We start from the raw sequence: 24,896 nt of genomic DNA, 5'->3' as shown, positions 1-24,896 counted from the left end.
CTGTAGGAGTACCTTTGGTAAATGGTAGTAGGAACAATGTTTTCTTTTAATTTTCACTATTGGTATAGTATATGAGTCATAGACTCATGATTACTGTTGTGAAAGTGGGCGAGATAAAACGTTCGAGACGAAGAGAGATTCTTGGTTATATCCTGATGTCAGAATTAAAATTTAAGCTTATTTCTGAAAATCTGGTGTTCAAAAGTGACATGCGTAGTACCAGAATTTTATACTCCTTAAGGTTTTTTAAGCTGACATGTGAAAACTTGGAGTATACTTTTTGATAGTTTTGCTCTCCATAGTTTGTCACATCTCTGTATTTCAGCTGAAAAAAGTTGTAATTTGGCTAGTTTTTGAGGGGGGAAAGGGATGAGAAATTTCTGACTAGAAGGAATACGAGAGTTGCTTCCTCAAATGAGTTCCGAGAAGGTTACAGCCCCACCACTTCCTAATTAAGTGCTGTTAAAAAACTTGCTAATAACTGACAAGTTATGCTGAAGTTGCGCTGGTAACCATTCAGTGACCATGTTTAGCCTGTGCCAAAGGTGACACTTTTTCACTCAGTGTAACAGGCTAATAATAATCATGTGGATGGTGGTTTTTTCCAAGCAAGCGTTTGTGAAATTAAGAGAAATGAAATTGGGCCTCATGTCTAACTTGGCAAATGAAGAATATTATGTGTAAAGACATCTGCTATTCAAGTCACTCCACTGCCTGGGTGTTATATATAATTTTTTTATTTTTTTTTTAAAGTCACATCTATAAAACATTATAGACATTTTTGGACTGCTCTTAGCTACTTTACGTCACTTCAGCTAAATTAGAGGGCTGTAAAAATGTAGCTAATATCCTCTTTACAGGTCCCTCATAAAGGGAAATACATGCAGAGGGGCCTTACTGTGAATGACAATTAGCTTCACTGGACTGAATTATTTTTTCTACTTAATCAAAAAGGGCCATGAGGAAGCATAAATTGCAACCTTGAGGCTGAATCATTTTGATATTCAGTGAATATGAGAAATGAGTCTGACATGCCAGTTAAGCAGCAGACAGGAGGGAAAAGCAACGAAAGCATGTCAGCACAGGGCTACTTTGTCTTTTGGTTTTCTTAGCTAGATTCCTTCTGCAGCTCTCTATCATCCTCTTCTTTTCATCCTGGTCCCTTCAGTGTCTCCCAGCATTTTGGCTGGGGCAGAGCAGGAGCGAAGGGGAAGATGAGAACACGGGAAATGCAGAGACGAGCACATCCCGGTGGTCAACAGGGGCTTGCCAAAGTGCTAGACAGAACAGTCTACCCACGCATCTGCCTGCCCATGTAACTTTACCTTGTCCTGCACACACAAAGTGATATGCCCCAGATTATGAATGTGGCATACTTGTAGATTTAGCACTCTTTCTAGGGGAGCAGCAGAGGTGGTGAAGATAGCTGGGCTTGCAGCAGTTTCAGGGGGCTCAGGTGCCCTTTCTGGCTCTACAGAGCTCATACTCCCCCAATAGCAGTTACCCATACAAAGAAGAAAGTAGATTTGTAGAGGTGGCAAGTCACTGGCATCTGACTTGCTAGCCTGCAGCTACTTGGATTTGATGCTGACCAGAGAAGAGATGGTGAGATGACTGTTCACTTATGAACAAAGATCAAAGACAGGTAAATTAACAGGTCAGGTAAGAGAGAGAAGCAGATCAAGCCCATGTACGTACTTACAGTCGGCTCCCATTTCCCTGCGCGCCTGTGGAGAAGAAGAATCCATTCTCAGTGTCTTTCCGCTACCATGGCAGAGGGCAAGGTTTTGCCACTCTCTCCTGTAAAGGTGCTGAGCAGCAAGAAAGCCTGGCAGAAATAAATAGACACCATTCTTCCTTCTGTTTTCAGGCACTGCAGCTTTTGGCTTTTTTATCAGTGGACATGTTTCACCCGTATCCAAATGCCATATGTCCCGCAGTGGCTGCACGCCAGCCAGTCTTACCAGGCCCCTCCGTGCCAGCAGCCTCACACCACTGATTCCCAGCATTCCAGGAAGCTCACGTGCAGGTTCACTGATGGAGCATCTTTTAATTCTGTGCCTGAGAAAAGAATATATTAAGAAGAGCCAGGAAGGAATACATCACACTCGGTGTTTGCAAAGCTGCACTGGGCAAACACAAGGGCTTGCCACATATTTCCTTGGGCCCAGATGGAGAAGGAAAGACTGATAAACTTACAGTTGACTGACCTGTAACCCACCAGGACAGGGACGGGAGCCAGCTGCCATCTGAAAGCACGCAGGGAGATAGCAAAAGCTGTGGGGAAGAAAACAGACTCTGTTTAACTGGATTAGCTGCTCACAGAATATCATATCATTCTTATCTCCTCCCAGTTCCACGTCTTTCCTGACACTGATGTGTTTTATGATCCTACTCTCACTACATTAATATTAAAGAGCAGAGACAGCATAAAAAAGATCTGTAACAGCTCAGAGGCAAATACATAGGCTAGAAGAAGAGTGGAATATTGCTGAGGCACTGAGAAGCGGGGAATCAAAACAACCAATGTTAGAGAGTATTCACATTTCACACCAAACTACCAGTGGAGTATTCATTTCAAGATACATAGACAGACATTCAAATGATATAAAGCACTGACAGAGCTCTTCCCTAACGATCAAACTGCTCCTTAACAGGCAGCTGTTTAGAGGCAGGCTTATAAAGTTTCTGGAAAGTACAGGTGAAACCCTGGAAAAGATATTTTAAAGTCACAGATCCTAAAAAAGACTGGTAGGTATAGATGTCCTAACAAATTTTTTTCTCCCACCAGCACGTCACTTTGATTTCATATCCCCAAGCCAGAGTTACGCTGGTTTCAGTTGAAATTACCACAATCACTTGGGCTGGCTTTCAAAGGTAAGCTCAGGAGGTAAACCTGTTATCTTCCTTGAAAGGCAGCACCATGTTTAGTAGATGAAAATACAGCTGTCTTCCTTATATCATCCAGGCAGTTCTCAGCCATGGAAAGGCCTGGTCCAGACATGTTCTTACATCTAAACAAGCCTCCTAGCTAAGACAATACACCTTAGCAACCCCTCAGGTTCCTCTACAGAAAGGGAGTATCAGCATTTCAAGCTACCCAGAGACACAGGATGAGAGACAACTGCTTGGGCAAGGTATTTAGCACAACACCTAACTCCAAACACCTGACAACATCCCTTGGTTAGATGGGTCTTCAAAATATCCATCCACCAGCACACAATCTTTGCCTCGCATATCTTGTTAAAGCAGTGTTTGAACTAGGGGGACAACCTGACTCCTGAAGCACTAGTGATGCCGTGTCACGTCCAGGTTCCTCTAGCGAGGAATGTTCTCAAGACAAAAGAACGGTGCAATGTCCTCCCTTCCCCTGCCATTTTACCCAGGTAGTGTGAGCTGCTTCCTAGGTTTCACCTGTTGAGAAAACCTCACAAGTTTGCAGCTTTTACCAGTCAAGATTGTCTGTAGCTGCTCTTCACTTTAAATGCAAATGAAGACCAGAAACAAAAGGGCTTTACAGCCTGTGTACCTCAGAGCACAGCTCGGCTCAGGAATGTGAGTCATTGTGGTAAGTATCTTCAGCCATCTACTGTAATTACACTAAAATATTTTTAAAACCTAGAGTGCAGTGTTTTTTTTTTTCCCCTCACTCGTTTGAACACAAAAAAAGATGGAGGTATAAACCCTCTCCGTGGTGTTGTTCTATGAATGAGGCTTATCAGGAACCACTAAGGTTATCGCTGTGAAATGTGCTTAACTGATTCGTGTCAGTGTGGAATAGTGTTAGGGCCACAGGGTGAAGTGTGACCTTTGATTGTTTTGTCTATATGGCCACAGACGAGACGGTGTGTCTGTCGTGTCTGTGTTTTGCAGGAGCCACCTGACGAACATTCTAGAATACCAACTTAAACCGGTCCTGTTGTTATCTGCATAGTGACCTGTAAGAGGGGGGATACACCCATTTTTGGCAAGGGCCAACCATTTTAGAGACAGTTATGAATATGTATTAGTATAGGAGATATAAACCAAAAATGGGGTCTGTGAGGTGTGTCTTGGTTGGGCAGAGACCCCCGGCACACCTAGCGCTGTTTGCTTGCCTTTGTTCCTTTAATAAATTATAAATTCTAATTGGAATCCTGTTTGCGATTAAATCATTTATCACATCGCGAACTTCCACTCCCTAAATGTGCAGGGGCTCTGTCAGTGTGATTTATATTGCAGGACCATGAGTTAATAAAGGTTTGCAAACAAAGCTCCCGTAAGGAGTTACAGGCACAATGGCTTGCTCCAAGCTTCCACGTTCAAAGGTGTTGGAAGTGCTGCTGCGCTCTCAGTAAGGTGATAGCAGCCATGGGCAGCACAAGCAACCCAAGTCCTGGCCAAAGTCCTATGCTTCTGGTGTGTCCCCGTATGGTCTTCCAAATTAGGTCCATCCACCTTTGAAATTAACCCACCCCAGCTGCTCAGCAGCACTGGCCCACTTGGAGGCCGTTATTGCCAAATACATATAAAATCACGGTGGCTGCAAGGAAGTTTGGGAGCTGGGCTGGAAAGTGGGATGTGAGATAGAAGGAAAAGGCATGGGTTGGAGAGATGGGTGTGCAGGGGTACAGTCAGGGCAATAAGGGCCTGGAGTGGAGGGCTGTGGGTTTTGAGAGAGGCTGATGCTGGAGGAGACAAGAATGGGGGTCTTGGTGTCTGTTGATTTAGGCTCTTAGAAATATTTGGACTTCCAGAAGGTTTTATTCCATTTGATTTTGAAGTAAACAGGAGACGTACCCTTTAAATCTTGCTTAGGGTTAGGCGTTGCAAAAGTCTAGTCTCGGACAGAACCGCATTGGTAGTGCTTGGGAAGAACACATTTATGGGACCAGTGGGATGTGACATTAAATGTGCTCATTTTCAAAATTAACCTGTTGGACCCATGTACTTACCTTGTAAGCGATAAGAATTGTGACAGTCAATCTTTATCCTAATGACACATGGTCAGGGTGTACTGTCTTCTTTGGAGATACGGGGTATATACTGGCCATTTCAATACACTGGCAGCAAAGTCTAAGACAGATAAAGGTGGGTGTAGGTGTTGAATTTTAACTCCTGGCTGCAAACTACACATGCTAAAATAAACATATTCCATTTGCTCAACAGCAACATATGTCACTATAAGGCATTTGGTTTTTCATTGGAAAAAAAAAAGTTCATATCCAGCTGCAGGTGACACTTAAAAGATGCTGTGGTATTTTTAAATAAGAGCAAAGATGATTATTTAAATATAAACCTTAAATGAAAAAGAGTATGTGAGACTCATCTCAGGAATTAACTGGCCCACAGCCATACCGATGTTTCTACTAACCCTTCATGTGCATTTGGGTTGCACATTTACGCGCAGTCAAACAGCACTGCATCCTGACCTTGGTCATGTCACCGTGTCCGTGTGTAACTGAGATGAAGGTAAATTAAATTGATGAATCTAAGGAAAGATTTACAGTCAAAAAGTTTGGATAAGTGTTTAAGGATCTAGTTCTTTGTGGGGGGCAAAAAAAAAAAAAAGTTCTGCCTAAAATCTTTTATGGTAGGAAAAAAACCCCTGCAATTTGACTGTGTTTTGATGTTCGCATTTTTAGACAAAAAAAAATAATTTTCACTTAACCAATTATTTGTTTTGAAGCACTTCAGATAATGTTCAACAGCTGTTTCGCTTGTCTGATGGTTCTCAAACATCAAATGCCAATTTTAAAAACCCTTCACCTTTGAAGAGGAGCAAATGTTTATTCCAGTACCCAGCCTCCAGATTCACTATTGATCCCACAGTTTAAAGCACATGTCAAAGAAAAGCTCTGGATAAGCGAGTAACATGATGACAAGGAAATTGAAAAGTCCTCTGTGTTGTGCTGACCCCTCCCATAGTATGTTGCTTATGACTTGCACAACGTGCAAACGGAGGAAGAGACAGTTATTCTTGTTCTGTTTTATGCTCACAAGACTAACAAAAAAACCCAAACTATATTTGATTTCCATGAAACTGAGCAATGGGTTATAGCTATGTACTACAGATGATCTTGTCGGATTGCACCATTTTGGAAGGGCAAAGTGTGTGTGCATCACAAGAGGCGAGGCAGAGAGAAAGAGAAAATGCTTCTTTTTGCACAGTATGTGTCCAGTTTGCAAATGTCAAGATAATCCCAGTGGCAACAAGAAGGAGAACTTTTACATTTAGTAACATTTATTTCTGCATTCGGTATCAAGTACATAAGTGCAAATATTCAGAGTCCATAATTAAGTCCATTAGGAACTACAGAGAATGTAATACAAATTGTAATAAATTTAACATGCTGGAACTTTCCAGTTACCATACATGTAAATCAGCCTGTCAATCCCTTACGACAAAAGTACTGGGTTTTGTTCTCATTTTTTTGAGTTATACAAAACTGATTACCATAAGTACCGATTACTGTTTATTTTATTTGTGCTGGAAAACACTAAAACATCAGTCTACAATTCTATATAGTTAATAAAGATGAATCCAACCAGCAACCCAGTGACGTAGAAGCAATTTTAACTATTGCATCAGTGCGCTAAGCAGGAAAGCCCCTAGCCACATGTAACATTAAAAGTCATAGAAGCAATGCCAATAGAAGAAGGAAAAACACTAAAAAAAAAAAAAAATAAAAAAGGTCAATATTATTTAGGCTCTCACCATCATGCACTTTATAAGCAACACAAAAAACCACATCTAGTACACTTTTCTCTTTACTATATTTTAGTGCTTGACACAAGTGATTGCAAATATTCTAAGTGCAGAAGCAGCAGGGGAAAAGCACTGCTTCCGAGTTTTATGTTTCTAAGATTATGGTGTCGAGAAAAAAAAGAACGATAAATTTGCAGTAAAGTGTAAGAACAGAGCTGTTTCACTCCAGATTCCCCCATATTCACTATGTAGTCGATGAATTCTTGATGTCTGCTTTACTCTGCCTTTCTCTTAGCACCTGGGATTTTAGCTTGAATCCTAGAAATAAAGAAGAAAAAAGAAGGATGGTCAGGCAGCTGTTCCATTCAGTGTGTTGTCACAACAGGTGGACTAGAGTCTAATAAGAAAATGCCCATCTATGTGTTCTTACAGTTGTAAATGGCCCAGTTTTGGGTAGTTCATGTAACCGTGGGATATGCTCAGTGATATTCTGTCATTATTCTACCATGGTCCATTGCCTATTGGAACCCAGGAATGAAATTTAGACAATTTTCATTACGGACTTTTAGTCCTGCTCAAATCTAAGGGTTTTGCAGAATCACAGATCTGTTGGATGGAGAGGACTCCTGAAAGGCTTTGAATCTACCCTCCTGCAGGCTCTTGCGTGCCAGGAGCTCAGGAGGACATCATTCGTAGGGCATGTTGTCCGTGGGCCCGCCCGGCTCGTAGCCACTCCCAAGAGCACTGCAACTGTACAGCAAGACTTCTGGTCAAGCCTGCTGTGAACTCACTTTGCCACAACAGTGTTTATGTGGGTCCGCACCAGTCCCAAGTATTGATCAATCTGTGCCTGCAAAGAGCAAAAGGAGACCAAGTCAATCAGGCATCAACAAGACAGAACCACCCAGACAGCTGAACTCCGCTGTGCAGACAGACTTACCTGGTACTTGTCATATACAACGGGGAGAGTAAACATAGACACGACAGCTGAGGAGAAAAAGAGCACACTGTTATATTCCTGCCAATCACGTTCCTCCAGAGACGAGACCTACTTCAAACAGCGACAAACACATATCATGCCACTTGGTCAGCTGATCCACCAGGGATCTTCTTCGTATTAAAAATTAACTTTGCTCAAACCTCCCAAATATGGTATTTACCACTGCTCTGGGACTAGTGGCTACAAAACCATAAAAAACAAATTAATTCTAGCAGGAGGGACAACAGAATGGGAATAATGAATATTTACTGGAAGGGGAAATAAAAGTTGATGGTTCAACTGTGGGGAAGGCACCGTGAGGACAGGCTATTTTGTCTGAGTAGAATTTCCAATCAAATATGAGGAAAAACTTCTTTACGGTGAGGGTGAGAGAGCACTGGAACAGGCTGCCCAGGGAGGTTGTGGAGTCCCCTTCTCTGGAGACTTTCAAGACCCGCCTGGATGCAGTCCTGAGTGATGTGCTCTGGGCAATCCTGCTTTAGCAGGGGAGTTGGACTAGGTGATCTCTAGAGGTCCCTTCCAACTCTGAAAATTCCGTGATTCCGTGAAATCACGAGGGAGTCAAAGTTAAAAATAGATTTTAAAAGAAATGTTGATTTTTACCCATTATCAGAAGAGTCAGGCCATTGAAGAGGGCTCCCACGTAAGTCAGCAGCCACATTAGTACTGCAAACTAAATTAAAGACAGATCACTACATCACCTCGAGCGTCAGCATAAGAAGAGATTCGTTTCCTTAACTAGCTAACATAATAGCACATTAGCCTTTTTTAATGTGTAAGGGGACTTGTTAAGTAAGGCACATTAGGAACTAGATGTTTTTCTGGGTGTATAAACCCCATTCTCCATTCTGCTGTTCACTGCTTCTCACTCTTAGCTGAGCTTTCATGTACGTTTAGGGCTTAATTGCATACACTTAGGACTCTGCATTGAGCACGGCACAGGCAGATTTCTGAATCCAGTTTTGATGGTGACAGGGGTCATGCCACACAGGTTAATCACAGCCCCACAGTGATAATCCCAGTGACTGAAAACTCTTGAGACTGGGAAATGGGTACATTTTTTCTAAAAGTCATTAGTAATTTAGGAGCCTAACCCATGTCTGCTCTCTTAATGATATTCCCTTTGCTCTGAAGAACACCCACTTGGGTGTAAGGCTGAAAATAAATAATTATCTCAGCAGAGAGGGAAAGACGTCCTTCTTCCATAGCAGGAAATGCCACCATTAGAGGAAATGTAGATTAACAGAGGTATTAGAGGGGAACACACTGTTTTGTGTCAAAGTCATAGAAAGCATAACGCAGAGATGTTTCTAGAACTGCAGTGGAGCTAAGCTGGTCCTGCAACTTTTATACTCTTGTATTATGGATCAATAAATTCAAATGCAGATTGCCAAACCTCTAAATTGCTGAAAGCAAGCAGTTTGGAAATCAAAAAGGAGAGCAACTTTTATATTTGGAGCTACACAAAACTAGGTTTTATGACAACACTGTCAACATGGGAAGCAGCACTTTGAAATGTAGATTGATCCTCTAGAGAGGGGTTAAAAATATTTAAAGCAATCCTACTTTTAAAGAATCCACAAGGTCCTGAACGAGAAAGAGTCTCCTCAGCTCTTTGACTGTGCTGTTGACGTATAACTGAAGACAGTCTGTGTATTTCTGAATCTGGTCCTGTGAAAGATTCATTTCCATCTCCAAGTAGGCTCTGCCAGAAACAAAGGTCCAGTTACAAACCCAGGCAGGTTCACCTGCCATTCAAGGTCATGCCTGTCTATCCCGCCACTGCCTCCTCCCCAGACCTCATTTCTTTGTGCTGGAGCAGTGGGTTCCCCTTCCTGCAGGCACAGAGCCACCGGCGCACAATCTGCCTTGCACGACCCGTCTCCCTGGGCAATTGCAGGCTGCACTGGGGCTGTTTGCCTCCAGCCTTGCCCTCTCCCCATGCAGAGCCTGGTCTTCATGGGATCTCCCTCTTTACTCCACCCAAAGAGGGATGCAAATCCTAGCTGGGGGGTTTCCCCACAAACTTCTCTGCAACAATGCTGCTGCAGAAGGGGGCATCTCCTCCATCTGGCAGCCTCTGGAGGAAGAAAAGCTGCTGTCTGGCCACATGTCACCTACGGCGGTGATGCCCCCTTCCCTCTCCTCCATCCCTCCACCTGCCCTGCACCTCTCTCTGAGCTATGCCTATGTCATGAGTTGCCTCTCAGAACCAACCCAAGTGAAACACAAGTAGCAGCACCCCAACAAGACTTTGTTTCAGTGTGTGTGTTTGCAAACCAGATCAGTTCCATGACCTGGTTTACCAACTTGTTGGCACAGCCGGGGAGCAAGGATCGCTGCTCTCCTGAAGCAAATCACCCAGACCCTGCGGAGGGTGGGGAGGGCACCGCCATTGGCACTGGCAACCATCACCTAGGATAATGGATTGCCACATCACAGCCAAGCAGTGCTGGAGAAAAGACAGAGTTTCCCTCTAAGTCCAGTAGTGTGTGGCCAGAAACAATACTCTTCCTGCTTGCAGGGATACTGTATTATCATTAGTTCTAATGAAACTCTTTTTCTCTGTTTGCTTAAAATTTTCTGGATCCCAGAGGATGATGGCTTTTGTGTTGTTTTTCTTTGCCCCAGAATCTGAGACAATACAGCCCTACAGTTCTTGAGACACTAGACAACAGAAAAAATTATTTCCCCTGTTACAAGAAAAGAATTTTGTCCAGTATAAAAGCAGCAGTTAAAGAAACATGAATTGCCACTGGGAATGGATCATTTGCAAGATAAAACAGCCCCTGGCCGTGACTGCAAAGCACTCACTTGAAGGGGTGGCCTTCATCCGTCTTCTGCACAGCCTGTAGGACCGATTTGTAGATTCTGAAGCTAATGGTGGCTGAGAGGCCAGCGAGGGCCAGGTAGGCCACGACGCTGACAACGCTGAACTGGGTCAGGGAGAAAAGCAGCAACAGGAGGCTGCCAAACACGATCCCTGTCTGCTTGATGTCACGCCAGTACAACAGGTCGATAGCTGAGGAGAGAAGACCAACGTGTTAAAGGCAGGAGCTGGAAGCGCGTCAAGGATGGCCACCATGTCCACTGCAATGCTTAGAGTCCTTGCAGAAGGGTAAAGGGAGGAGTGACGCTCCTGCTCACATCAGCATCAACAGGAACTCCTCAACAGAAGCAGTGAAGTGACTTCAGCAACACACTGAGGAAATGGCAACCGATGACCTACTTGAAACCACTGGATTTCATGCATCTGTGTCTGGGTTAGATATGATGGATGAATATCTCCAACCACAGCACGGTAGGTGTCTTGCAGCAGCAAGGCAAATGCAAGCTGGGGTTCGTGTTGTTGCTAGGGTTGTATGGAAGCTTTTACCCTAACTTGCATTTAGCTGCTCTGGAAAATGCATATTTTTAAATTTTTTTTTTTTTTTTTGGTTACAAGTCCAAATGCCAAATGCTTGATCAAAGCATTTTCAAGTTTTGGTTGTTGATAAATGAATGAGTAATTTTGGGGTTAGCCACAATAAACCACTTTCCCATTCAAAGTTTTGACAATATGATTTTGTTATTTCCTAAGTTTTGAGAAAGGAAAAGACTCTTGTTTTTACCACTGCTTAATAGTATCATGGGTAGGAAACCATTTTTCAGATGGGACCTTAAAATACAGAATCAATCCCTTTTGCTACTGCAAATCCAACCGTCTCAGAAATACTAAAACAAAAAACCCTTTCTGCTTGTTAACTTTCCTTGTCTAGATCCATGGGAGGTGTTAATTAGAACAAAGCAAGTGCAGAAAACCATTTTCAACCAATATGTTTTTACATTTGTGAAACAGTTAATTTTGACAGTGTTTTTCCCAAGTTTGTATAATTTATTCCAACCCCTCCAGCAAATGATCTTACCATCAGGGATAGCCACTATAAAAGCAAAATTTTATGAAACGATTGCAGAATATCCAGTCCACAAAGCTGAATTTAATTTCTTTACATGGATAACCTGTTTCCGAGAGGACTCTTCATCCAGCTGAAGAACATGCTCATGACAATATAAATAAAACAGCTTTAATTTCACACACTGCGCAAGTCCTCATAAACAGCCTGACACACCATCAGCCAAACAGATTTTATAGGTGCCACTTGTCAAATCATTCTGAACAAAGAGTAAATTCAGGAAAACTGCAGTCTGTCCAAAAAAAATTCACAAATACAAAAAGAAACAAAATTAATCCAGCCTAGTAGTTCTTATCATCTAATCTCCAAAAATTGTGAGTCACCACAGCATGTTTGCCTTGAGTCAATGAGTAATATTACTCATTACTATTACACATATTAGCACTGCTTTTCAAAGTGATGGGCCTGAGTGCAAAAATTGCTATCGTATTACTGAACTCTTTTCTCTTCATGCAATGTTCACATCCTACTGTATTCTCCGTCAATATACACAATATAATAACTCTCATATTTTTAAGTGTCAGCATTCAGCACTGGATCTGTGATCACGAGCACGCATGAATAGATCTATGGACCGCATGGAAGCCAAGGGATGAGGATATTGGTGGTACGTGCTGGGGTCCTGGATGCTGACTACAAATCTGAGACCAGGCCAGAGTCTTTCCAGATATATGCCCAGGTCTCCTTCCTGCAGAAAGCCATGGGCATCGACTAGGGAAAGCTCCAAAATGCAGTTACAACAAAGTCAGAGCATGCACCTGTGGTGATAAGTTTAGCAGCAGACCCAGCTGTATTGATGCAGGCAGCAGGAGCTCCACCAATTGCTTACAGTGTTGAGGTGTTTGAATGTGAATTGCAAACCATCCTTACAAAATGGCATTCAGAACACAAGTGTGAGTTTTTACCATTTTTCATACTCTTTTTTTCAGTCAGCACAGCAACTGGTGTGCTTTCTCCAGCAGGCGATTGGACAGGAGGTATTATTCACAGCCTCATCATTTTTATGCTTAAAAATGCCTCTGTCAGCGGGGACTATTGGAAATTTATGCAGATCTCACTGTTTGAGATACTTAAATTTTCTATCACACAATACCTTTGCATTAAATGAAATGAGCAAAGGTGAGTTAGCTCAGGATGCTGTATGTGGAACATCATCTGCTGATGAAACAAAAAAGCCACGCACCAGAGTAAAACACTACCTGGCAGTAGGCAGGCAAACAAACAAGAGCTGAGCCAAAAAATACAAAAGCCCACTTCAGTAGTCATCCCTGAGTCAATGCCAATTGATGATAAGACACAAAATGAGAAACAAAGCCCTTTCTCTTTCTTTCTAGGATCTTCTGCCTCATATTCCTGCAGACTGGAAGCAGGCTGTATCCTCACAGAGAGATGCCAAGCTGCACTTTCTTATTGCCCTCAACAAGGAAGATGCTGAATGACTCAAAACAGACTTGACCAAGCGTGTCCATATCCTGAAACTTTTCCCTTTCTGCCATGAAATGACTGGGATATTTACTAAGCTGTACCAGGTAAGGAAAGGCTTGCCACAATGCAGAGCAAGATGGACAGAAGCCAAATGACACAGTTCTGGGGATATGTGCACGCATGAGAGAGGAGATGAGAAGGCAGCTGGCCTCTTTCGCCAGCCAAATGAGACCTGGGAGAGAGGGATCCTTTGTCTTTGAGACCTGAGGCAAATATTCCCATGTGCATGGAAAAAATATGTGCCAACTGCTACGTGGATAATCTCAGCACTGAGGAGGGAGATGCAAGTTGAATGATTTTTACATGGCTGTCCCGGTGCCCAGGTCCAGCCTGGGGACACACACAACCCCATACCCACAGCCTGCAGTAAGGTCAGTTAGGATTTTCAAGGGCAGGAACTAAATCTGCCTTCTCCTCGTCTCCCTCGAAGGGACGGATCTGCGGCACTGCTGCTGTGTCCAGCTGTTTGGGCAGGATTTGCCACTCCCACAATCATTCCTCCTCCTCTCCCTTAAGGAGAAGGGGGTGAGCCAAACTGACTTGTAAAAGGGAGTGCAGGAGGGAGGTGAAACTCATGGCTCCTTGGGAAGGGGGAGAAAGACGGCTCCGAGCTAGAAATCAGTGGGGACTTGCAGGGTCCAGCCACAGTCCATGGGCTTCCCAGAAAAAAACACTTTTTCTGATGACAGGCCTCAGGAAATTGAGCTGTATCAGTTCCCCTGGAATTTAGATGCTCCTGGAAACAACTGAGCTATGTGTCAGAGCCATGTTTGCTCCTTTAGTTGCAGCTTCAGTCACTTCAAAGGCTTTTTACATTATTTTTGTCTTACATTTCCTTACATAAACAATTGTCCCTTAAAAGTGGGCAGCGGTGCACTGAGTGCAGAATCCCCTAGCTGGGATCCTTTGCCTGGCTTCCTCAGGGTGCCATTTTCTCCTGTAACCATTTACACCAGAGAAAAAGTACCTGTCACATCGGTGTCTGGTGTAAATAGATACCAAGGGGCAAAGTAATGAGAAATCGTCTCCTTCACCATCAGATGAACCCAGGGCTGGCTGCATCAATACCCTCCACACTCTGTTTTTTTATTCTGAATGGGAATGAAAATGAAAGATTAGGTTGTCTGCCACATTTATATGTCTGCTTTGAGTTTCATCTCATCCTATATTCATATAAAACTGATTCAGACAGCAAACAGCTCCCTCAAACACTCACTGACCCCACGGGTTTACTGCCCTTCAACAGGTCACAAAATATAAATGGTGGTCTGAGTCTTTGATAAAGGGTAGCTGCCTGTTCGTGCCTGCACCCCTTCCTTCACATGACAAAGAGACAACCACCCAGGCCCAGATTAGCCTCCCCAGCACATGGGGATGCAGTGAGTAGAAGGACAACAGGGCCAGGAGCTGAGCTGGAGCTGCACACCTTCCCATACACCTCTCTGCAGAGCTACTTGCCAGCACACGCTGGCCCCACGATGGCCAGGCTGAGACAGGCTTCAAGTCTGGCTCTTACATGGGTACAGTGCTCTCCAGATAAATTAGAAGACGGGGGATGCCACACAGAATGAGTTAGTGACATAGTAATTAAATTCTTTAGTCAATCCTTAGGGAAAAATTGCCCCATAGGGAAGGAATAAAAGGTCTTAGTGCAGCCAAGGGTCCTGCAAGCACTGGGTGTGTTGCAGACAGCATGTGTGCACGCATGGCACAGCCCAGACCCAACTACAATGGCATGATTCTGAGCAAAGCACACTGAATATGCATGAAGCAGGAGCCTGGTGCCACGTGAGCCTGTCAATATGTGATGTGCATGCAATTGGACAGTGGGTCAATGTGCCTGGCTAAGCAAGATACACTTCTGAGTGACAAAACACCAACTTCAGACCATCTAAGGTTTGCAGCTAGGATTTGCAAACGGGGTTTTGGAAAACAGGCACTGAAGTCAGCCTCAGCTTCACTGAAGTTTGGATTCCTTTTGTTTTGAAAACGCCAACTCCAAAATCCTAACCAGGCCCATTAACATGCAGAAGCTGTTCAGCTGTAGCTTTTCATGATCTCCCTTTCACCTCCTGGAAGGAGAGAGGCTGTGTCAGTCACTTTGCACTCTTTTCAGTGCAACACACCACAGCTCTGGCTCACTTGTGGAGGTATAAAAGGACTCTGGTTTTGCCAGAACTGTCTCAGACTCAAAAGCATTTATATTTATTAAGGAGGACTTGCCAGACATCTCAAAGACAGCAGTGCTGCTGGTCACTGCAGAGTGCCTTTGAAGAATTTTTCTGGAGAAGCACGTCTGATAAGCTATTTATCTGAAAGTATGGCCTGCTCATGTTTTCTAACTTATAGCAGAACTTGTAAAATGTTACTCAAGTAGCCTTCTATTTGAAAGAAAAATTTTCAAGGGTGCCAAATCAGTGTCTAAGCTACACTTTCTGGTATAATTTCATCTCATTAAACTAATGTGAGCCCTCCATTTGGGGCCAATCCCCAGACTAATGACGCACAAAGGTAAAAGCTCTATGATACAAGCAACCACTTGTTAGCATGAGTAACTGGTAAATACCCATGTTTGCAAGGCAAGCAACAGCAGCAGCACACAATGCTTGTGCCAGCAAGGAGTTGCTCCTGAGTACAGCGCCTGAAAGCTCTCCCAGCTCTCATCATGGCTTTCAGCAGAAAATGTTCTTGCTCCTCAATATTTGGCATCAAAAAAGACAGACCTGGGGGCTGGAAAGGGCAGTGCTGGAGGCAAGGGGTGAATGACTTGAGACAGCCAAGGTGGACTAAGTAGTTGTCCTGGGTTGAGCGACACAGGATTAATTTCTCTTCTGGGGAAATGCTGAGGAAAACTTCACTTTTGGAAGACTCTAGTGTTTGAATTTGTGAAAATATTTACTTTATAGCCAGCTAGGCTCTGTGGGATTCAAGGTTTCAGTGTTTTCAGGCCTTGCCAGGTGCAGGGATGAGGAGGAGCGAGGCCTGGGCATTTGACCCAGGCTGGCCAACAGGATTATTTCATACCATGAACATTGCATTCGATATAAATTCGAAAGTTTGCAGTGTATTCTCTCTCTCCGTTGATGGTGGCGGTCCAGAGAAACTCCTCGCCCTGGTGCTGGACCCCTGAGCCCTTCCCTTCCTCCCGAAGCCGTTGTGCTCGCAGTGTCTGACATTTGCTGTGAACTGCTGAGAGTGCACGGCTTCCTGCTGAGAGAACTGGCTGAGTATAATTCTTGTATATTTCATAGCAGCATTGGGATTAATACTGGTTCTTCAGTATTATTGTTAATTATTTAGTCTTATCCTATTAAATCTATTTATATTTCAACCCTCATGTTTCCTTGCTTTCCCCGATTCCCCTTTCTGGGTGGGGAGGGGTCATTGGGTGATAGAATAATTGTCTAAATGACAATGAATTGTTATGGGTTTTCTCAAACCACAACAGTAGTGATGCTCCTGAATATAGTCTCCTTGGGACCTGGGGGAAACATGAGGACTGGACTCTGGTGTGCCCATGGTGTGAGGCAGCAGCAGCCCAAGGCTTCTGAATGGAGATCCCAGAGGGACAATAGAGGATCCAAACCTACTCGTAACTAAAATGTCCTCTCACCTTCAGATTCCTGCATGGTTGCATGGTTATGTTTTTGAAAAATACTTCTGTAAAAGAAACGAGGATCTTTCCATTCCATGTCTCAAAGAAAGCGTTTTAAGATGAAAATTAATGAAGATCAACTGAGCATGGTCTGGACAATTCACATCTTTCACAGCTTCTCCCTCCCTTTCTCTGAAAACCTCCGTTCTCTCCTGACTTTGCAAGTTTTTCCTCTACTGCAACAACTGCATGAAAAATGAACATCGATCAAGCAGCATTTACATGGAAGTTAGTACGAAAAGTGTGTGCAAAACCCTTGTATCCAGCCTTCAAATGAGGCCCATGGGCCTTGATGATTGAATAAAAGGTTATATGCTCTTCAGCATATTAATGACACCCTTGGATGTGACCAAGCTGCCCTCCCCACAAGGGACGTCCCATTGGGCCCCCTTAGGAGGTAAAATCAATGGATTATACAACTTCATTCCTTATGTGATATTAGTATTATTGAGAAATGAGAAAAACCTGTCTACACACTGCCTTTAATTCTGTACACAGGGTAACATTATGACTTCATAAATACAAATGACTTCATAAGCCATTTCTCAGACTTACTGGCAGTGAAAAGATCAGGAAAGCTAATTTAAGAAGGGCATTCTTGTTTATAGCATTGTCACAACAATATTTGACAACAAAGGCAAAGACTTAAAAAGCTGTAAGTCTTTGAATAGAACTAAGTATTGCTCACGCTCAAAGAAATTCCATTTTACAGCTTTAACAAGAGGCTGTAGGACCAGGCTTTCCCTATGCTCTACAGTGAAGGATCCAATATGGCCTTTGGTCCCCTCCTCAAAACCAAATGTAATAGAGATGGATACACCATTTAACGTGTGGTCTGGTGCCTTCAGGAGACTGCTGTGATTAACAGCCAAGACAGAATATCTGTGCTGTTTCACAAGGCATCTCTCCCTATCCTTTATCTCCAGCCTTGAGGGATCTCTCCATACTCCTTCTACCTCTTGTACACACTTCGTTCATTAATTTCCTGTCCTCAGTTCAGCTTTATATCTTTATCATCCACCTGCCCCAAGATTCAACCTGAAAGTTCAGACTTTCTTGCTCCCTGCACCCTGGTAGGAGTAGACCTGTAGCAGGAACAGGACCAGGGAAAAGGAAAATCTTCATATCGGATGTTCTCCATGTTATATCCTACTCCATCTGCAAGATCAAGACGTGATCAAAAAGTATTGATTAATTGCCTTAAGTGAAGCACCAGAGTGGGCTTGGGTAGGCAGAAGAGGATTGGCAATTAAAAAAAATCAGCCCTACAACCATGCCGCACACAAGTCTATTGTAGTTTAGTATTAGTATTATTAGTGGTGGTGGTATTATTATTATTATCATTTTCATGAGAGATGGTTTAAGATCAGGACTTAACATAGCAGCAGCAGAAAGCCTCCTCCACACACCTCCTGCTCATCACTACCTGCCTTGGCCAGTTTTTATGGAGGATATTATTGTTCTCACCTTAAGTGAGCAGAAACCAAGGAGCCCCTGAATGCAGTCCCTGAATGCAGATAATGCTATGGAAATGTTAAAATTTTCCTGAGATGCTCCTGGACCAAAATAACATATCTGGACTCTTCCTAAGTCTATACAAACATTTGAAAATCTGCATGTTTTTAAAATGAATGGCTCAGAACTATGTTATTTGTGAGAATTAAATAGGATGTGGAGAGAGTATCCCTTCTGATATCAAAAGAGCCTCACCAAAACTCACTTCCAAGAGACCTAATGAAAGCAAAAGCAGCCCTCCAATGTAACCTTCAACTACTGATTGCCCCATCATCACCCTCTTGCTAGAGTTTAAATTACTCCTCAGGGAATACCTTAAACTAATCTTACTTTGGGGTAATTTTCTCCTTGCTCTGGCAATGAAAGAACATTGTCCATCTATTCTTAAAAGAAAAGAAAAAAAGATTACACTCAGACATGGCACAGCAGGTGTGCAAAGCACATTTTTGCAGAGCTATTGAAATCTCACCGATACCACCTAGGTCAGAGTGTTTGTTGGGATGGTTGGCAGTCGAACAGTGTGAAGCTCGTCTAAGAGCATTTGTCCTCTACCTTTAAGCCCTTGATCTTGCAGTCGTACTGCCATCAACAGGAATATGCTTGGGGAAGGATTGATACAATTTCTGCAGCAGCAACAAAAAAATGAAAGCAACTCTGAAAGTGGAAAAAGGTCTTGACAAATTTCACTCAAATTTCACAGGAAATCAACCGTGAAATTAGGAAGTCAATTCCTCATAAGTTAGTGTAGGTTTGTGAAACGATCATAAAAATTGTTTACACCAGCTGATGACTTGGTTCCAAGATTTTAGCTCCACCAAGGACCAACCAACAACTGGGACAGATCTCTAGCTGCTGAAAAGAGGGAGAGCTCATTTGAGCAAGACAAGTGGATCCCACAGTATTTTCAGGAAAGCAGTGAAGGCACCAAACAGCTGAAGTTACATTCTCATGACAATAGATGTAATTAGACAGACTTCATAACTGCCAGCAAGATTATAGATTAATAACATGCATCCATATTATTGCCATTGAACTTTTTTATCAGTCTTAAAGTGGGGAACGTTGCCACGAATGGTTGGTGTGGCTTCTCGGCACCCTTTGGAAACCACTTGATATATCAGTCAAGCAAAGAAGCTGGAAACAGCTTCCAAGTAAATGCTAGTCAAAAACTCCGGTCCCAGCAGGGTTATGTCAGCTAGATGGATTTGATGAAGTCTACAGTCTTTTTCCACATTAAGTTATAATTGTAATGTGGATAATATTTAGGATCATTTCTATGAATGGTTTACAGGCCTTTTTCTCTGAATCTTTCAGATTTTCTTTTTATATAAGTCTTGCAGGAGGTTGAAGCTGCAGGAACAAGCGTATCGCTTATTACCACACAAGCATATATGCACCACTGGCATATAGAAGAAATATTGGAAGGGGGATTACTCATGGGGACCAGCGTGAGCTGGTGTGCCAGTGAGCTGGGGTGCCAAGACGTTCCTAACACAGAGACACCTCTCCAGCAATGCGTGGTGATGAGTCCTGCCGAGCCAGGCCGAGTACCTGAGAAAGGCACGGAGACCTGCTCTACCACCTGAACCTGGAGGTACACCTCATTCTGCAGCTCCCCTCTGGAAGTTGCGCACTGTGATGCGTCATGCGGCTGGCATTGGCTGTACGTTGTTACATGAAGGCCCACATCAACCAGCTTGGCCAGTCAGAAGCGTTTCTCTGCATGCTCATGCATTATGCATGGCTCTATCCCAAACTACTTCAAATGTATCACCTTCCAGTGCAAAAGATGACTTGGCTGTGGAAGTTGGCTGCAATTCCCCAAAGCCGCCAACAATAATATTTTGAATGAAGGGTATGCCCAGCAGGGGCAAACTACTCTCCCACTCCCCCAGGAGGCTCTATCACAATCCACCATTGACATAATCAGGCTGTACCTGCAGGATAGTAAGTAAAACACATTGCAATGTTTCTAAACGTCATCAACAAAGCAGCGTCAATTGCTTCATTGCAAGGAAAGTAACAGTATGTAGATTTAGTGGGGTAAAGCCAAAGCTTCACCAAGTGTCCCTGCAGCTTCTCGAGATCCCCACCCAATTGTATGCCAATTATAAGTACTACAAGGGAAAACCAATGATACGGCTACTTGCAGGCTTGACTGTTTCTTAATTAAAACCTATGTTAACGTCAACATAGTTTTTTCATAATTTCAGTAAAAATATGCTCTGTATTTACTGAGTTTTGTGTCTGCATCTGTTACATTCACAGACATATTCCAGAGTTTTCAGAGATGAACCATAATTCCATTGATAATGAAGCTGGCAAAATTATACAACTCCAGGTTTGCATGAAACTGATATTCTGGGTTGAGACAGAGAGAACAGGAATAATAGATATTGAAAAACTGAATCAATTAATCAAATCTTTAGCCTTCATTCTTCTGAATTTTAAATTCCTTCTATTTTATCTGGGACTGATCAGAGAATTTTGCTGACAGAAATAATATTCTATGACTATTTCATGTTTTCTGCAGGATCTTTTTTGATTCATAAACCATGACCCAAGAAAGAGGAAGAGATACACAAATGATGTGGAAGTGAGGCAAGTGACTTATTTTAGCTGCGTTGATTTTTTCAGGTCTGGTTTTTGGGGTTTTGGGGGGGGTTTTGTTGTTTTTTTGTTTGTTTGTTTGTTTTTTTCAAAACAGCATGGGATTGTATCATTTCATTTTCAGCAAATCTACCTCTTGGTTTAGAAAAGGAGAACACGGAAGGAGAAAAATCCCACTATTATTAATAATTATTTATTAAACAATAGCAGCCTGCCCTTTGTTATTTCCCCCTCTTTTAAATTTATGAATAAATATTTTTTTCTGATAAAGAGGGCAAATATTTAGTTTGCCTCTAAATACAGGTGGTTCAGCAATCTGACTCAGCAAAATAATGTTTTTATAACGATCAGGAAAATATTGAGCCTTTTTGGAAACAAACAAAACAAAACAGCCAAACCCCACTTAACGACAAGTTTATATGCAAAGCTCAGCTGAAAAGACCCTGAAGTTTCACTGTGGCTCTCCCACATAAGCTTAACGAATCATGTTATCCTATGGAAAACTCTAGCCCTTGATTAAGGTATGGAAAGCCTGAGCTGCTGGAGGCTGGCATTTAACAGGTGCATCTGCTTACTTTCCAGCTACCCATCTTCCCTAAAAAAATCCTTAAACCATAAATAGAATTAGGTGCTGAATTACTATTGTAAAAATACCAAGTTCCCTAAAGACAAGTGTCTGTCTGAAAGGTCTCCCCTGCCCTCCCCTCCCCAAAAAACCACAAGGAAGGTTTTCTGGCTTCTGTTACACTGAGCTGCGTTTATGAAGCTATGTCTGCAAGCATCCCGGACCCTTTAATGAGACGATGCTACAGAGTAATCTATCTCCCAGGGAGCCTGTTGTGAGCATCAACATCACGTACTGTATATTCAGCATAAACATGCACCTTAAAATTAAAAAATACATTCAAACAAAGCCTGCCCGAAGCAGGCAGCAGCCTGCCCAGCAGGATCAGCTGCTAGCTTTTCTCCCTCTAATCTGCTCACCGAGCAGCATCACAGAGACTGTCTTTTAACAAAACAAAGGCTGGATGCTGGCTGGGAAGTGTGAAGCCGACTAAAAATGGCTGAAAAGCTGCCCGGGGCGCCCAGGGAAGGTAGCCCCACCCAGCGCAGACACCAACCCACTCAAAATAAGCTGAAAATAAGCCCAAAAGGGAGATGTTATTGTTCCCCTCGCCTACTCTGCAGCAAGACAGTATCACGGCAATATTTTGCCCCCGAACGGCTCAGCAGAGTGCTCGAAAGCACGACGAAGGGATTAATTTTTTTAATTTTTTTTTTTTTTTTTTTTTATTTCTTAAAGCAATCCTACATCACAGTACGAAGTGGGTGGCAATGCCGCGGTCGCCTTGGTGCTACGGCACTTCTTGCCCCAGCTGCGTTTTCTTTGTGCCGACGCTAGGCTAAGCCCTCGCTATGGGTGTGTCCGGGGGCAGGATGCACCCGGCACAACCGCCTCGAACCCTCGCGAACCCCAGCAGACACAAATTCACCGTCACCCAGCTTCCCTAAAGCCCGAAAGGTATGAAAACATGTCAGCGGCAGCCCGACGGGGAGAGTCAGGGATGAGAAATGATACCGCTAACGGCAAGGGCGGATGCTTTGGGAATGAGCTGTAAGGTGGGAAGGAAGGTCCCGTATCCTGGATGCTTTCAGGGTAAGACAGCTGAAGGCGGGAGAAATACATTCAAATAATAGAATGAAGGGCTTTCTATCGTTCTTTCTTAAATTACCCCCAAATAAAAGCTTCACGGTGAGGGAGAGAAAACAGCATGCAAAGGCCCAAAGGTGAACAATGCAAAAATGGATGGATCCTGCCTTTGCCTCCTCTGACATGCAGTCCTTCTAGCATGCAACACTAGAATAGATATAATACCCTGACATTTCCAGTTGCTCCAAAGACAGTCCATCTTGGTGGAATCGGCACTGGTTTGCATCTCGGCGAGCTGAGGAATTGCCGGTCCTTTCGTCGGAGGCACTGCGTTACCAGTCAGGCATTCCCGAGCATGGGTGGGTTAGCGGGTATCGCTCCCGTCTCCCCGCTCGGCTCCGGACTGATGCTGTAAGCAGCACAGGCGGAGGGGGGAGGGCGTATTGTACGCGCTGCGGTCTCCACTGCAGCAAATCAGCATTGTGATACAGCTGCCCTAGGGAGCAGGCTCCTTTGAAAAGGGGATGCAGTCCCCTTTCAAATCAAAAGCTTGCGCTCGGCAGCTTAGCCTCCTAAGCCATCGAAATGGTTAAGGCAACCTGACGGCAAAGAAATAAAAACAAATTGGGTGTGGGTTGAGGGGGGGGCGGGGAGGGGGGTGGGTGGGTGTGTTGAGCAGTGTTTCTTATGTGGCTGTACGTTTGTGGTTGTGACATTCATGTTCCAGAAATTTCTTGAGTGATGAAATCTGGTGTTTTCTTCATTTTTTTTGTGAGGGCCAAATTTTGCTCGGCCCCTCCAGGTTCTGATGCCCCCCCTCTCCTCTGCCCAGCTGGGTGAGGTTGGGGAGCAGGCAGGAGAAAACCAGGCTCCGGATCTGACCCCAACAGAGCAACCCACATTTTGCTATTTTTTTCCAAACTATTCCAGAAACAGAAGAAATTAGCAGAGTACCCGCACCACCGGGGATTGCCCTTCTCCCCTGCAGGCATGAGCACCCATAGGCATGGGGTGACCCACACAGCCCCCAGCCCCTCATGCCAAGCCCTGCTACAGCAGGATGCCGAGCACCGCAAGCCGCACCCAGGTTAGGGTGTGTGGGGTATGAGCACTGCCTCCTCCCAGTGCTCAAAATGCTGCATAAACCAGGATTTGAGGTGTAAGAGTGCAGATATACAGGACAATTTGTGAAAAAGCATGTGCTCTGTGTAGTAACTGTGAGCCCACTAATGGCTGAATGTTAACACCAGCCCTTACATTCCTCCCCTGGTAAAACACTGCCCTTGCCTCAGTTTCCCCATCAATAATTTACTATAAGTAGCCTCGCAGAGATGTCATAACTAAACAACGGCCACACAGTACTTGGTAAATACTTGGAAAGAAAACGCTTTACATCCACCCAATGTATTTGCCTTTTCAGATTTGGGGAGTGGCGTGGTTATTAATAACAAAGAAGCTCCATGAAAATTCACTCCATTTCACTGAAAAGTGACCTGAGATCCAGCATATCCGACTTGGTCCAGTAGTCATTGGCAGAACGATCCCAGCTGGGGACCTCTCATCTCTGAGGCTGTATTTAATCTTTTAGATCCTTCTAGTTTATGAAATTATTTTACTTTAGCCGTGTTATACTGAGTTTAGGTTTTTTATATGGAAACAGACACCAGCACAGACACAGTGGGTCACGTACAGATCAACATGGGGAACAGAGTTTGAACCTCCCTGCTCTTTTGCTTCCAAAACCAAATGGTCTTTAATGCCTGAATGATCTGAGATCTGCTCCAATTGGCAGTAGTAGGTCATTTATCCTTCCCTCTGGTAACTCATCTCACAGAAGCCAAAATTAAGGAGAGATTCAGCGTAGTGTGATCTTTACCTAGGAAACTCTGCTGGGATTATGGAGGTCAACAGCTATTGTTCATGTTTCAAAACCGTCTTTGAAGTCCCCCAAAAGAGTTGCTCTAGGCTTTAATCCAGCATCTTCAGTTCCCTAACAGGGAAATAATTAACTAATTGGTGCAGAACCGGCTTCAATTGTCATTGCATATAGTAAGATTAAATCATTTAGAAACAATGTTACAAGTCTTGATTTTGCATTCTTCCTGGCTTTGTTAAGAAAAGGAAGAAACAGGTTGGCAAGGAATGATTTCTCAGCATGAAGTGATTGGTTTTGACCCTTTGCAAGAGCAGAAAATATCCCTATTGATACATTTTGCCCTGCACACGGTTTGCAGCTCTGCAGTGGGATTCCCAGCACCAATCCATAATATGAGGTATTTACAAGCAGTGTATATAAAACAGAGCCATCATTCACAATGAAACTCCTAAATCTTGGAGTC

At 43.5% G+C, this 24,896-nt stretch overlaps 1 protein-coding gene across 2 annotated transcripts in view; it reads right to left on the bottom strand.

Moving 5' to 3' along the window:
- Positions 1 to 6,255: 6,255 nt before the first annotated feature.
- RTN1 (reticulon 1) overlaps positions 6,256 to 24,896 on the bottom strand; it is a 116,688-nt gene continuing 98,047 nt past the window's right edge. Inside the window, exons 1-7 of one of the 2 annotated variants that reach the window (XM_054199533.1) lie at positions 22,783 to 23,105; positions 10,503 to 10,710; positions 9,255 to 9,393; positions 8,292 to 8,361; positions 7,629 to 7,675; positions 7,480 to 7,538; positions 6,256 to 7,006 (exon numbers count right to left, since the gene is read on the bottom strand). In XM_054199533.1, coding sequence (XP_054055508.1) covers positions 6,964 to 7,006; positions 7,480 to 7,538; positions 7,629 to 7,675; positions 8,292 to 8,361; positions 9,255 to 9,393; positions 10,503 to 10,710; positions 22,783 to 22,843 — 627 coding nt within the window. In that variant the 5' untranslated portion in view covers positions 22,844 to 23,105 and the 3' untranslated portion in view covers positions 6,256 to 6,963. Of the gene's footprint in view, positions 7,007 to 7,479; positions 7,539 to 7,628; positions 7,676 to 8,291; positions 8,362 to 9,254; positions 9,394 to 10,502; positions 10,711 to 22,782; positions 23,106 to 24,896 lie in introns of those variants that run through there. The other variant, XM_054199532.1, reaches the window with a different exon arrangement.

The sequence above is a fragment of the Rissa tridactyla genome, chromosome 4, assembly GCF_028500815.1.
Source record: "Rissa tridactyla isolate bRisTri1 chromosome 4, bRisTri1.patW.cur.20221130, whole genome shotgun sequence".
In the NCBI taxonomy this organism is placed as follows: domain Eukaryota; kingdom Metazoa; phylum Chordata; class Aves; order Charadriiformes; family Laridae; genus Rissa; species Rissa tridactyla.
This window is presented reverse-complemented; position numbering and strand designations above follow the sequence as displayed.